Raw genomic sequence first — 12,857 nt, 5'->3', positions numbered from 1 at the left:
AATACCCTGGGTCTCAGGAACTCACCCTTGCTTTTCCAGCTCCCAGATGGTCAGGCTGGGATCCAGTCTTTAATGGGGCCCAACTGGCACAATATCTACATCCTGGGAAGAGAGATGGAGAAAGTTTATTTAAAAAATAAATTACAAAATAAATAAATAAATAACCCACAAAACCAGGGGTAGTAGAAGCATAATGTATTTGCTTCAGTCTTTTTTCTCCCAAATCTGTTATTTTGAAAGATGATCTTGTTGCCATTTTGTTTTGTACAATTAACTGCATTGATTTTGGGACCTGGTTAGATTCCTGGTCAGAAGAACTGGGCAGTATATTTCTTTGAATGCTTAATGAGGATACCAGGAAGTTTGTGGTGGCAAAGCAAAAAGTTTTTTCGTTGTTGTCGTTTGGGAATTTTTTAGTAAAAAGAATTCTGAATGGAGTGGTGTTATTTTCTTTTTGTAGATTCATAAGAAACTTTAGTGACTCTTTATCTTAATTATTAATGGTGGCTAATGGCATCACAATATTTATCCATTCAATGTTCAACAAGTATTTATTGAGTGCCTACTAGTTCCAGGGCCTTGATAAACACCAGGAACATAACAAAAACAAAGAAGGCCAAGATCATACCCTTATGGGGCTGATATTCTACTTAGGGGGACACACAGACAATGAATAGGAAAGCACATCTACATCTCTCTACTATCCATCTGAGTCTATGTCGATACCTACATTGAGAGAAATTTCAGTGTTAAGTAACATGACTGACTATTCAAATGCTAGATTTTAAGTCCCCCATTTAACTCAATTCCTGAAACTTTAATTTCAAAAGTCTCCTTTGACATTCATACATGAAGTTTATCTTTAAGGATTCATGTGACTCAGCATATTTTGGTAAACATTGGTTTAAAGTTCTTTTCTTGAAAGGACAAAAGGAAACCAGAATGTTTGTGAAACAGTAAATGCCTCCTCTGGCTTTTTCTCACGTTCCCTGAGAAATCATACACTGCTTTTGAGACAGGCAATTCTTGGGAATGAAAGAATCTGTGTTATGAAACCCAGAGAACTCTGATTAGGGAACAAACCAAAACACACCAAGGAACTCAGAAGAAGAGCTGGCATCCTCTGATTTATGTGGTAGCCACTTCAGGGAAATAGAGAGATAATATGGAGGTTCAGTCAGCACAGTCGCCAAGAATATATACTTTTCATATTTCAGCTTCCTTTACGAACTCCAAATAATATATTTTAAATGTCGTGTCTAACTCCAAAAAGATCCATGTTTCAGCGTGGTGGAGGGAAAACAAGTTTGCCTGTTTGGTCCCTAACACTTTGGTATCTCTTTAAAAATCCATAGTTTGATTTGGTTTTAGAGCTTTAATTATGCTTTTATGTTACAGTTTTCTTATTTAAGTGTCTGCTTCATGTCTATCACTCAGTACCCCCTGCCTATCTCAAAAGAGATGGATGTTATTATCCTAACTGAGGAGGAGGGAGAATGCTGTGAGAATTATTAATACATAAATTTAAAAATTAATCTGGAAAGTGCTTTAGGGTCCCCAGAGAAGCTCTACCCAAACATAAAGCATATGTAATATTATTATCAGCACCTCCACAGAGCAGACAGGAGCTGGTGCAGTATAAGATTAGTAAACTGAGGCACAGAGGGTGTCAATGAGTGAATGGGCTAGCATGCCTTAGAACGCAGACCCTTAGATGGGTAACATCTAAAAACCACCTTGCCAGTGCCCACTTTAGGCTTTTTCTAGCCACAAATGTTTATTATTTTTCCAGAGAAGAAACCTTTCCTTCCCTTTATCCCTTCTCTTCGAGTCTTTGCTTGTTTTGGACTTTTTTTTTTTTTTTTTTTTTTTTAACTTTTAAGTGTTGAAGGTGATTACGGTTAAAATATTAGGTCCTAAACCTAGTAATGAGAAATCGCTGGTGTGTTTTCTAGTAACCCCAGTTATTTTTTGGCTTTGTGGCTTGGAACGTCAAATTGCATTTATTTTACCTACTCCTATTGGTTGGAAAACATGGATACAGGCTTATCTTGGAATTGCTTTTTTTGTTTTCCTGGGGAATCATTCTCAGCTTGCCTTTCACCAGTGAGGAAAGCTGTTTTGAGTGGCCACTATGTTCCCAGGATGTTTCAAGGTGTGGGAAAAGCTGAGGATACAATCCATGCTTTCAAAGGCAGAGGTCAGATGCAAAGTACATGTACCAGGAATTATGGAAAAACAAGAAACAGTCATATGGAGAGACAGTCATTGTTGTATAATGATGGTCAATTGGCTGACTGGCCACTTCCAGTTGATTCCTTAATCATATTTCTTAACTTTCCTGAAACTTATTTTCCTCCTCTATGAACCCGCTAATAATCATACCTACCCCTTAATACTACAGAATGCAAATCACTAAAAGGGTTTAATATAGTGCTTGACACATGAGAAAAAGATAACAAAAGGTCATTATTGTTGAAGTCATTATCAATGTCATTACCATCGTCAATTTAGTGAGAACTAGAACAACACAAATAATAAAAGCTGCTGGCTCTCAGAGGGGAAAGTAGTCCCCAAGAGTTTGCTCTTTCCTCCTGGAATTCTACAACATGTTTCCACTCATGTTTTTGGTTTGTTTTTTTTTTTTGAGACGCAGTCTCGCTCTGTCACCCAGGCTGGAGTGCAGTGGCGCGATCTCGGCTCACTGCAAGCTCCACCTCCCGGGTTCACGCCATTCTCGTGCCTCAGCCTCCTGAGTAGCTGGGACTACAGGCGCCCGCCACCGCGCCCGGCTAATTTTTGTATTTTTAGTAAAGACGGAGTTTCACCATGTTAGCCAAGGTGGTCTCGATCTCCCGACCTCATGATCCGCCCGTCTCGGCCTCCCAAAGTGCTGGGATTGCAGGCGTGAGCCACCGCGCCCGGCTCCACTCATGTTTTTAAACACTAGATACTCTCATTTACCTACCATGTGGACCGTACTTTTGATAAGCTGGGAAGTTGTCTAAAAGCCATATAGAAGATTGTCCTCTTCCCTGCCCCTCTTCTGGGCTTCCAGACTTTGTGTAGGCTGCCTCTTTGGAGTTCAACATGCACAGCTGCATGATCTACCATGCATTCTCTCTCTTGGTGTCAGCTCTTCTGTCAAGGAGAGGTCCCATTCAAACACCTTCATGTCTGACTCTATCTCTGTTATGGCCACAGCAGCTTTACTTTGTACCCAGAGGCCACAGTGGGCATATCTTGCCTGGCTAACCCCCCACAGGGTTCTTCAGGTCCTGCGGTCTGAGTCTGGAGCAGGGAAAATGCTCACACAGGCAGCTTAGAGGGAGCAGAAGTGTTGCTGCTGGGGGTCCCTGGCATGCTGACAGCCTCACCTGGAGCCCTGTAGAGATTATGTGTGTTTCATCTCAATGCCACATGGAAAAATTATTTCTTCTGAATATAGTATTAATGCGTTTTTATTGTTGAGCGATTGGAGAATTCAGAGAGACATACAGAAGAAAGTAAAATTACCCATACCTCTACCATCTAGAGGTAACTTTTAACATTTTGATGTTTTTCTTTTCTTCTGTGCAAATACATATCTAATTTTTTTTTTTTTTTTTTTTGAGACGGAGTCTTGCTCAGTCGCCAGGCTAGAGTGCAGTGGTGCGATCTCAGCTCACTGCAAGCTCCACATCCTGGGTTCACGCCGTTCTCCTGCCTCAGCCTCCCAAGTAGCTGGGAATACAGGCACCCGCCACTATGCCTGGCTATTTTTTTGCATTTTTAGTAGAGACGGGGTTTCACCATGTTAGCCAGGATGGTCTCGATCTCCTGATCTCGTGATCCGCCCGCCTCGGCCTCCCAAAGTGCTGGGATTACAGGTGTGAGCCACCGCGCCTGGCCTCTAATTCTTATATAATCACGTGTAATACATACAGTCCCAAACTTATTACACTTTTTAAATAACATTTTTCTCATAATAAAAATAATGGCTTTATATGTACAAATAGGTTTATTCTGTAAGTATTTACATGATCTGGTGCAAGTTTGGGGAATTTACACACACAGAAATACATACACATAGCAGGAAGAGGCAGACAGAGAAGACAAATCACATCAAATGTTATCAGTCCAGAAATAAACACTCTTACCATTTAGCAAAGATCTTTTGTGGCATACTTTTTAAGTATTAATTTTTAAACCTTTTTTTTTTTTTCATTTCATCTTATTTCTCACTGGAGTTACAGACATTTAGACATCTTTTTCTTTTTTACCACTTATATACAAGCAGTGGTCTCATGCTCATATTTAGACCTGAGTGCTGAGCCAGTCAGATAACTAATATTAAAAGCAACTTAGGTAGAAAATGAGAGTTGAGTACTATCAGGTTAAGAACAGTAGACTCCCCTGGACTCATGGATAATGATTACGATACCCAGTGGAGTCAATGATTTAGTAGAATTCTGGCCCAATTTATGTAAATATTCCAGAAATATTTTGAAAATATTCTGTATGTAAGTCATTAACTACTTAATTTGTTTATTTTTATTTTTATTTTTTTCTGAGACAGTCTTGCTCTGTTGCCCACGCTGGACAGCAGTGGTGCAATCACGACTCACTGCAACCTTGACTTCCTGGGCTCAAGCAATTCTCCCACTTCAGCCTCCCAAGTAGATGGGACTAGAGGCACATGCCGCCATGCTTGGTTAATTAAAAAAAATTTTTTTTTAGAGGCTTTGTTTCTCAGGCTGGTCTCAAATTCTTGGGCTCAAGTGATCCTCCTGCTTCAGCCTCCCAAAGTGTTGAGATTACAGATGTGAGCCATCACACCAGGCCAAGTTAACTACTTTAGAGGTTACAAATGTGAATTAGACTGTGTTCCTGATCTCAGGAAATATCTTATGAGAGAAAGATGTATAGGACAGTATTTATGGCACAAAGCAAAATAGGCTGCTAAGCATTATAGTATCAATATCATAATAGTATACATTCCTCAAAAATGCAGGCAACTTTGACCCTTACGATCAGGTAAAACTTACTGGAAGAGGGAGCATATGACTGGGGTCTTTAAGAATAAGTAGAATGTCAGTAGAAGAATGTTTAGGAAAGAATGGCATGAAGAAAGCAAAACTGTTGGGCAAGGGAATGGTGTTTTCATGTATCCACATGCCCTTTACTCCAGAATGTGGTAAAGCAAAGTGGGAAGTGTGCCTAGGAAGGAAAATTGGCCATCAAGCCTTGGTGAACCCTTAATATTATCCTGTCAAGGAGTTTGAACTATGTAGTAGGCAAAGGGGGCAGATGAGAGTTTGGTTTGAGGCAGGGCATAATATGATGAGATTGTATTTGAAGAAAATAATTATGATGGAAAAAGTAGAGGTAGAGGGAGACCATTTAGAAGGCAATTTTTCCTACTATGTAATAGTGTAAGAAAGAGTGACAGACTGAACAGGAGAAAGACAAGAAGCACAGAAGAGCCACTGAGGCCCAGTTAGGGGCAGAATCAATATGACTTAAGAAAAATAAAGGAAGAAAAAGAAATAATGATAACCTCAAGTTTTCTGTTTTGAGTAATTCAAAGGCTAACATTCCTTTAACTGAGACAGGAGACACAAAAACAAGAAATATATATTCAGAGGTAGTAAGATGATAAATTTAGCTTGGGTCATGTTGAGATTGAGATGGCAAGAAGACTTATTTGGGGGAGATTCTGTTACTCTGTTGCTAATAAAAGTTTGATGCTTGGCCAAAGAGATCAAGTCTACAGGTGTAGATTTGGAAATCAGTTTAGCTGAGGTGGTTGAGCTAATGAGTGAAATCAAGAAGTGCTAGGCAAATAGAGGGGAAGAAAGGACAAAACTTGTGAAATTTCTACAATTAACAAGTTGACAGAAAAGTGGAGCAAATGAAGAAAATCAAAATAACCAGGAATCAATGAATAAGAGAAGATCTCTGGAAAACACTTCTTTACAGGTATAAGAGACTGGTTTTCATCCTAGTGTTTCAAATAATTTTAGTTAACTTGCCTGACCATCAACTTTTTTCATCTGAAATACATAAACCACAAACATGAGTTTTAAAAATTAGTGAACATGAAAGTGCTTTGGTAAACCATCAGACGCTTTGCAAGTCTTACGTCTTATGATTATTGTCACATAAGAAAATGGAGAGTCCCAAAAAGGGAAAGAGTGTAGTGTCAGATGCTACAGAGTCTCAGAAGAATATTTATTTCTAGCCGAAATTGTTTGGCGTATAATTTAAGGAAATTACGTCAAAGAATGAAATCTGTTCTCTAATCACTTAGAACAGTATTTACCAAAGTAATGGGCATGGGACCTTGGTAGCACAGGAGACAATTTTAGATTTGACACAGACATGGAATAGAACTGAATCACACTGTGAGAAAGTTAGTCTCCTTTTGGTTTCTCTTTTAATCACTCCTTTTGTTTCTCTTTTAATTTTTGTTTTATTCCATAATTCTGATTTTTATTAAAGGGATAAAGTCTCAGGGCAAAGAAGTCTTTAACATTTAACACTAGCTAATCACCCTTTTCAATAAATTTCTTCAGGTTGTCAATAATATCTAGCTAGAATTTATATCATATGAACTTCAAGGTTACTAGCTACAATACCTTCTTATTTTGCAGTTAATACCAGTTTTCCAATTATGGTATTGACATAAAGTTTTCTTTTAAAATAACTTTTTTAAATAAAAAGATAATCACTTTTTAAAATATTAAGTATGTGATTGTATAGGTGGTATGTAGATATGACAAAACTAAGAAAGTGATAGTCCAATGATAAAAGTTCAAAAAACAGACTAGCCCTCCCTCCTTCTGTTGCTTTGAGTGGCTGCCTTGGGTTCAACCAGGCTGGAATAATGTGTGAAACATACTTTGTGATTCGTGGGTCCTGAGTTCTACACCCTAGATCTAGACCCTGTCCTTCCTCTAGGATGTTGGGTCAATTTTCAGAGCCACCAGACATTTCTAGATTTTTGTGTCCTTAGCTGTCAAATAAGAAGATTAGCTTTAAACTATCACTAACATTCCTTCCAGCAATAAATTCTACAGTTCTTTGAGTGATTAGTAAATAAGCCAGTGCTTTCAAATTGATCAAAGTTAGCTAAAATGTTTTTCCTCCATAAGCATCAATATCATGTGTCAGTGCTAGAGATTCTTCCCAGACTAATACGCACAGCTAGGAAAACATCAACAAATTTATTCTCTAATTATGATTCAGATTCTACCTCATCTGTGAAGGATTGTTGTTTAGAAGGAATTTCTGCTTTAGTTAGGGCAATTAATTAAAATTGAAAATGAAATTGTAAATGAAAATTTGTTTGCATTTCCTGAGCCTAATGCTTTATGCTAAAGCCTCACTCTCAGTCTGTAGTTTCATTGCAGTCATATCTAATCAATTTATAAAGCCCATGAATTTTGTTCCTTGGTATAGCAACTCATACATATTAAGTCCCTATACTTAAAAATAATCTTCATCCATCTATTTACTAATATCTTTCCATCTTTTAAAATTTATTTCCCCTGAGAACAAGGAGTGCAGGTGAAGTGTTAACTGGCTGAAAGTTCTTATCAGTATTATTGTGAGTTAATGGCACTCTATATTCCAAGTACACGTTAAAATTAGAAGCATACCTTCTATTTGAAATATAACAACATGGATCATCCTTTACCAAAAGCATGGCAAAGAACCAGGCAATAAATGAAAAATGGAGACAGCATGGGTACAGAAAACACACACACAGTCCTTGGATCAGAAAAAAACTGAGTTTGTTACTGCCTTTAAAAAGTTTCCATATGAACAATTTTTTCTCTATGATTACAAAGGAAGTGTTTGTCCCGTGACTTTTTTGAACTGTATCAGTGTTACCTTTTGCTGTAACTTGCTGTGACAAGGGTAAAGTTGCTTATGCAAGCAACTTAATTTTAAGATTCTGTTTTCTCACCTGAAAAAAAAGGATGAAAATACAGTCATTGTTCTGACCCATTAGTGTTTGTATGTAAAATATCCAGCAATGTGACAGATACCTCCTGGGTACTCAACAAGTGTTAGTTCCCAACATTGCAGTAACAGTGTCTCAAAAATTAACATGCTCTTGATTTGGGGAAGATCATCTTTCACTGCCCTTCAGAGCCTCTTTCTTATCTTATTCTCTCTATATTATTAAACTCGATTTCCTGATCTCCATGCTTACAGATTACACGAGCAAATTAGAAGGTGCTAAGAACAACAGGAAAAAAAAAAAAGACAAAGAAGCAGAATAAAAGAGAAATAATTTCAAAATCTTAGAAACCTGGAGCCATTTAGTACAGGGATAAATAGCTCTTCATGCCTCAACCGTCATTCAGAGCTTTTTTATATTACAGCAAGATAGAATATAGGGTATTCTAAATGATGATCTTGATTTACCAAGGGTAAGTTAAATTATACACACTTTGCTTATTTTAAAAAGCATACAATGCATTTTGGAAGAATTAACAATATGAATAGAACTTTTAAAATAATTTTAACTTTTATTTTAGATTTAGGGGGTACAAGCGCAGGTTTGTAACGTGGGTATATTGATGTTGAGGTTTGGGATACGAATGACCCTGTCATCCAGGTAGTGAGCAATGTACAGATAGTTTTTCAATCTTTGTTCCTTTCCTTCCTTCCCCACTCTAGGAGTCCCCGGTGTCTGTAGTTGCCATGTTTATGTCCATGAGTACCTCCCACTTAGCTCCTACTTATAAGTGAGAACATGCAGTATTTGATTTTCTGTTCCTGTGTAGAACAAAATTTTAAGAAACATTTTTGTGTGTTTTGCTGGGTAAAACCTTAGCCTTTGAAAACACTAAGCCATGGAGATGAACTCAGTCTTCAGGGGTTCCACATAAGCATGGTCTTACTGAAATATCTTTTGTGCATCTTCAGCAAATAAGCCAAGGCTCCATGTATTCTATGGAAGAGGATAAGGCATTTGTAATTGCTAAGTTAAAATGGTTTTATGCAGATATGACTTTTTCTTTGTTTCAGAAAGCAACATTTGATATAAATTACTTGTGGGCTTTAGCAGTAACAACTTTCTCAAATTATTTTCCCTAGGACTTGGTGTTAGAACGGTTTATCCAGTTGGGGTACCCATGGGCTGTATCCAGCCTCTCATGGTGTTATCTGTGATTCTCTGGGAAAAACACTTGAACTGGGCCTGGTTTGCACATTGAAATAAGGAGCCCTTTCTAAGTTATTCCCATGAGAGAACAGCACAAGCATGTTAGTTTAAACTCATGTATACCATATAAATTATCCACTGTATGCGGTGGACTCAGTACCGCAAATGTTGAGCTAACTGCATCTGAAAGGAGCCAAAGAGGACACTTGCAGAATCCCATAGAAAGAGAACATGTAGAATCCAGCACCATCAGAGGTCAACCAGTCAAATACCAGGGCTGGATTTTTCAAAGAACCAGATAATGCCAGTTTTATGGCCATTAATAACATTTTAGTTATGTAAACAAAGATAAGAGTAATAAAAAATAAATTCTGCTTCATAGTGTAATCTGATTGCCAGCAGAGTTCAGAAATGAACTTTCTCATTGTGCATGTGGCGTTGCATAATGGACCAGTGATCATTCCGCAGCCTCCTCAGCCTTCCCTTTCCCTTTCCCTTTTATGGAGAGTCCTTAGTTCTGCCAGATCCATAAGCTATTCCAGGGAGGCAGATTCTTTTCTTTCTCCTGTTAAGCTCTTTGATTGTGCCTCTGGTAGTTAATATACCAAATGGTCTTCAGAGGTACTTCATACGTGCACACTGCAGCTAATCAGAGTGCCTTGGCCTACTGTTTCCCTACTTCTGTGTTTTCCACATGTTGACGGGCTCAGTTCAAACACCAGGCCTATCAACTTCTGGAGAGGCATGGCAAAGCTCGGCTCTGATTTGGTCTGCTTCAGAGATTTTCCAAAGGATATCCTGTAGTAGATAAATCATTTCATTAGGCCAGGTTCCCTGTTCAAACCAGGAAGCAGAGGGCCTGCCATGTAGGCAAACCCAGATAATGTCGTTATGGCTGTACTCAGAGCATTTGTAAATATTGTTGTCAGTGTCTTTCACGCAGGTTCCATCAAGATTGGATTTAAACATAGACAGCTTAATTATGTGTTCTAAAGCTTTGTTTATGGAGAGCTGTTAGGAAGACTGTGAAGTTTTAAATATTGAAATGACAATTTTTTCCCCCCAAATGTCTCCTCCAGTTGATCACTCCTCATGCCATCCGTGTGCAGACCCCTCCTCGGCACATCCCTGGTGTTGTGGAAGTCACACTGTCCTACAAATCTAAGCAGTTCTGCAAAGGAACACCAGGCAGATTCATTTACACAGGTAAGAACCACTGCAGATGGTGAACACAGAACTGCTTTGGTCCTATGGGGTCTTTCCCCTTGTCTTCTATGTCTAAAAGCATATATTTTATTTTAAAATCTAGTTAAAGTCTGCTTTCTTTCTTCATTTTACCATATGTATGAGCAAACATGGTGCTTTTATTATTGTATTAAGATTTCATCTAGGTGTCCATGCTGAATGGCAGGATCTGTTGAAATAACTGGTTGGATGCCTAAAGATGCCCCATGAAAAATAAGAGAAGGGGAAAAGAGGTGTAGATAATCCTGAGTTTCTGGATGTTAAGCCACCTTGTTAGGGTTTGTTTGCTTTATGGAGTAGGGTTGTGCTTTCAGGAACAGTACGTCTTTCCTCTAGCCTGTTCACCGCATTTGTATTACATACAATTGGTAGTTTTCATGTTTAATTCTGGGTTGGTGCCTTCTTTCCAAGTATGCTGCATTTTTGTCCTCCCAAAACAGCCTTGGCACATGGATCTGCCTTGTGGCAAGAAGCTGGGGTTTCAGAGTGAATGTGAATTCCCTCCCATCAGACAAGACAGAACCAGGCAGCATCGATGTGGAATTACATCAAGTATAAAGGCTGAATGCCCAATGTGTACTCTAAGAGATCCCTAGATTGTGAAGTGCAAACCAGACACCCAGGGATCTTTTACAATTCACATTCTGCTGCAGTAGGTCTAGGCAGAACCTGAGATCCTGTGGTTCTTAAGAGCTCCCAGGTGAGGCTGATGCTGCTGGTCAAAGAACCACAAGTGCAGTGTGGTTCTGGGTCCTCTGCTTAGTGTCAGTTATCCTTGGATAGTGGTAACTGTCTCCACGAACTGGTCCCAGGTTTCCTTTTCCATTCAGTAAAAGACCACAAGGCCAGACTAAGTACAGAGCGGAAGTTGCTTTCACACAAAGAGATAACAGAGCAGTGACGGGATAACAGTTAACAAATCATAATTATAACAATACAATTAAATGGACGACTTTTATTTTTCTGTAACATTTTACTTCAGAGAATCTTTCCCTTGTATTTCAATATTAGGAGTAAAACCAAATGTACTTCTTAGTCACCCAGTTTCTCTCTCTCTCTCTCTCTCTCTCTCTCTCTCTCTCTCTCTCCCTTGAAATTATAAAAACAATTAATGCATCCTGACCCTTGGAAATGCCTCCCAGCCCTTTAAACAAAATGCAGGTTTGGTGCCTGCCTGACGATTAGTTTTAGTTAATTGAAAATTATAGGATTGACCCAAGAGGAAAATTTTGTTTGCACTCCAATCACTTTTACAAATTAAGGAAAATTACCGCAATTTTGTTTAGCTAAGGTTTCACACTGAGTTCAAGAAATTAGCTCAGCCATCCCAACAAAGTCAGCACTTTGTTAGTGAGCACTTGAAAAAATAATAGTCTATCTGGAGTTTTGTGGTGTATACAAACGAAGCATAGAGAAAGCTATGATGCTTTATAGAAGTAGGCCAAGTGTTTTTAATTAGGCTCATTGGTTCAGCATAAGTTTTGAAGAACAATCAAACTAGCAGATTAGCTGTTTCTTTTAAAGCTAGGATTTCTTGCCATTCATTTTTCCCATGAGAACTTCCACATAGCAGTGTGTGTGTGTGTGTGTGTGTGTGCGCGCGCGCGCGTGTGTGTTTTACAAGTCTCATTATGGGGCTGCAGGAAAAGGACCAATTGAAACTCCTGATACTGTAACATTCCCCAGCATCATTCCAATGGATGGGAGTTTTTCACAATGTTCCCCACTGAACTCGGTGTTCTGGAACATATTTCAAAACCACAGAGGCCAAATGTTTTCTCTGAGAAGTTTGGACTCTGTTTTTGGCCGAAAACATTAGGCCTTACTGGCTGCTTATTTACTCAGCTATTAAGAACAAGAAAAGGAGAAGAAAAAGAAGAAAATGCTTGTGTGGTGGGAGGTACAGGAGGCAATCAGGCATGGTTTCCGCTTTGGTGACAACGTCCCTGCCCATTAATGGTTCCATTTTGTGGTCAGGTCTCATTTAGAAGAAATTATTTTTAATCAGTCTTCAACAAAATATCCCCTAGAGCCACCTGGCCATAAAAGTTAGAAGAAAAAAAAAAAACCACCCTCATTAAATTACTTAAGTTCTCAAAAGAAAAGAGCTAGCGATCCATCAATATTTGGAGTTTTTTTAAACACTAAAAAAAAAAAAAAAAGATTGCCATCAATTTAAGAAATCACATCTTAGAAAATCTATAGCACACTGGAATTAAGATTAAAGTGTCAGATTTTCAAGTCTAGAAAAGTAGTTAAGGATAAGAGCAATAAGTTGGCGCATATGCACGTGTGTACATCTGTGAGAAATTTAAGGTATGAAAAAATGCTTCTGGTGATCTGGCCTCAAACTGCGGGCACCAGATAAGAAACCTTTTTTTTTTTTTTTTTTTTAAATTATTCTAGGAGAGAGTTCTAACCTCTCCCCATATTGGAAAAATAAAAATCTGAA

The 12,857-nt window shown here is 38.5% G+C and overlaps 1 protein-coding gene across 18 annotated transcripts in view; it reads left to right on the top strand.

Annotated features, from left to right (window-relative positions):
• The window catches only part of EBF1 (EBF transcription factor 1), a 404,709-nt gene that overhangs the window by 313,227 nt on the left and 78,625 nt on the right, over nucleotides 1-12,857 (top strand). For all 18 annotated transcript variants that reach the window (XR_648665.4, XR_002522962.2, XM_009209495.4 and 15 more), the window contains exon 10: nucleotides 10,240-10,366. Coding sequence is in view for 16 of the 18 variants with exons in the window: in XM_009209495.4 (XP_009207759.1) it covers nucleotides 10,240-10,366 (127 nt within the window). In the remaining 2 variants the exon portion in view is untranslated. The remainder of the gene's footprint in view (nucleotides 1-10,239; nucleotides 10,367-12,857) is intronic.

Source organism: Papio anubis, chromosome 5 (genome assembly GCF_008728515.1).
Source record: "Papio anubis isolate 15944 chromosome 5, Panubis1.0, whole genome shotgun sequence".
Taxonomy (NCBI): Eukaryota; Metazoa; Chordata; class Mammalia; order Primates; family Cercopithecidae; genus Papio; species Papio anubis.
This window is presented reverse-complemented; position numbering and strand designations above follow the sequence as displayed.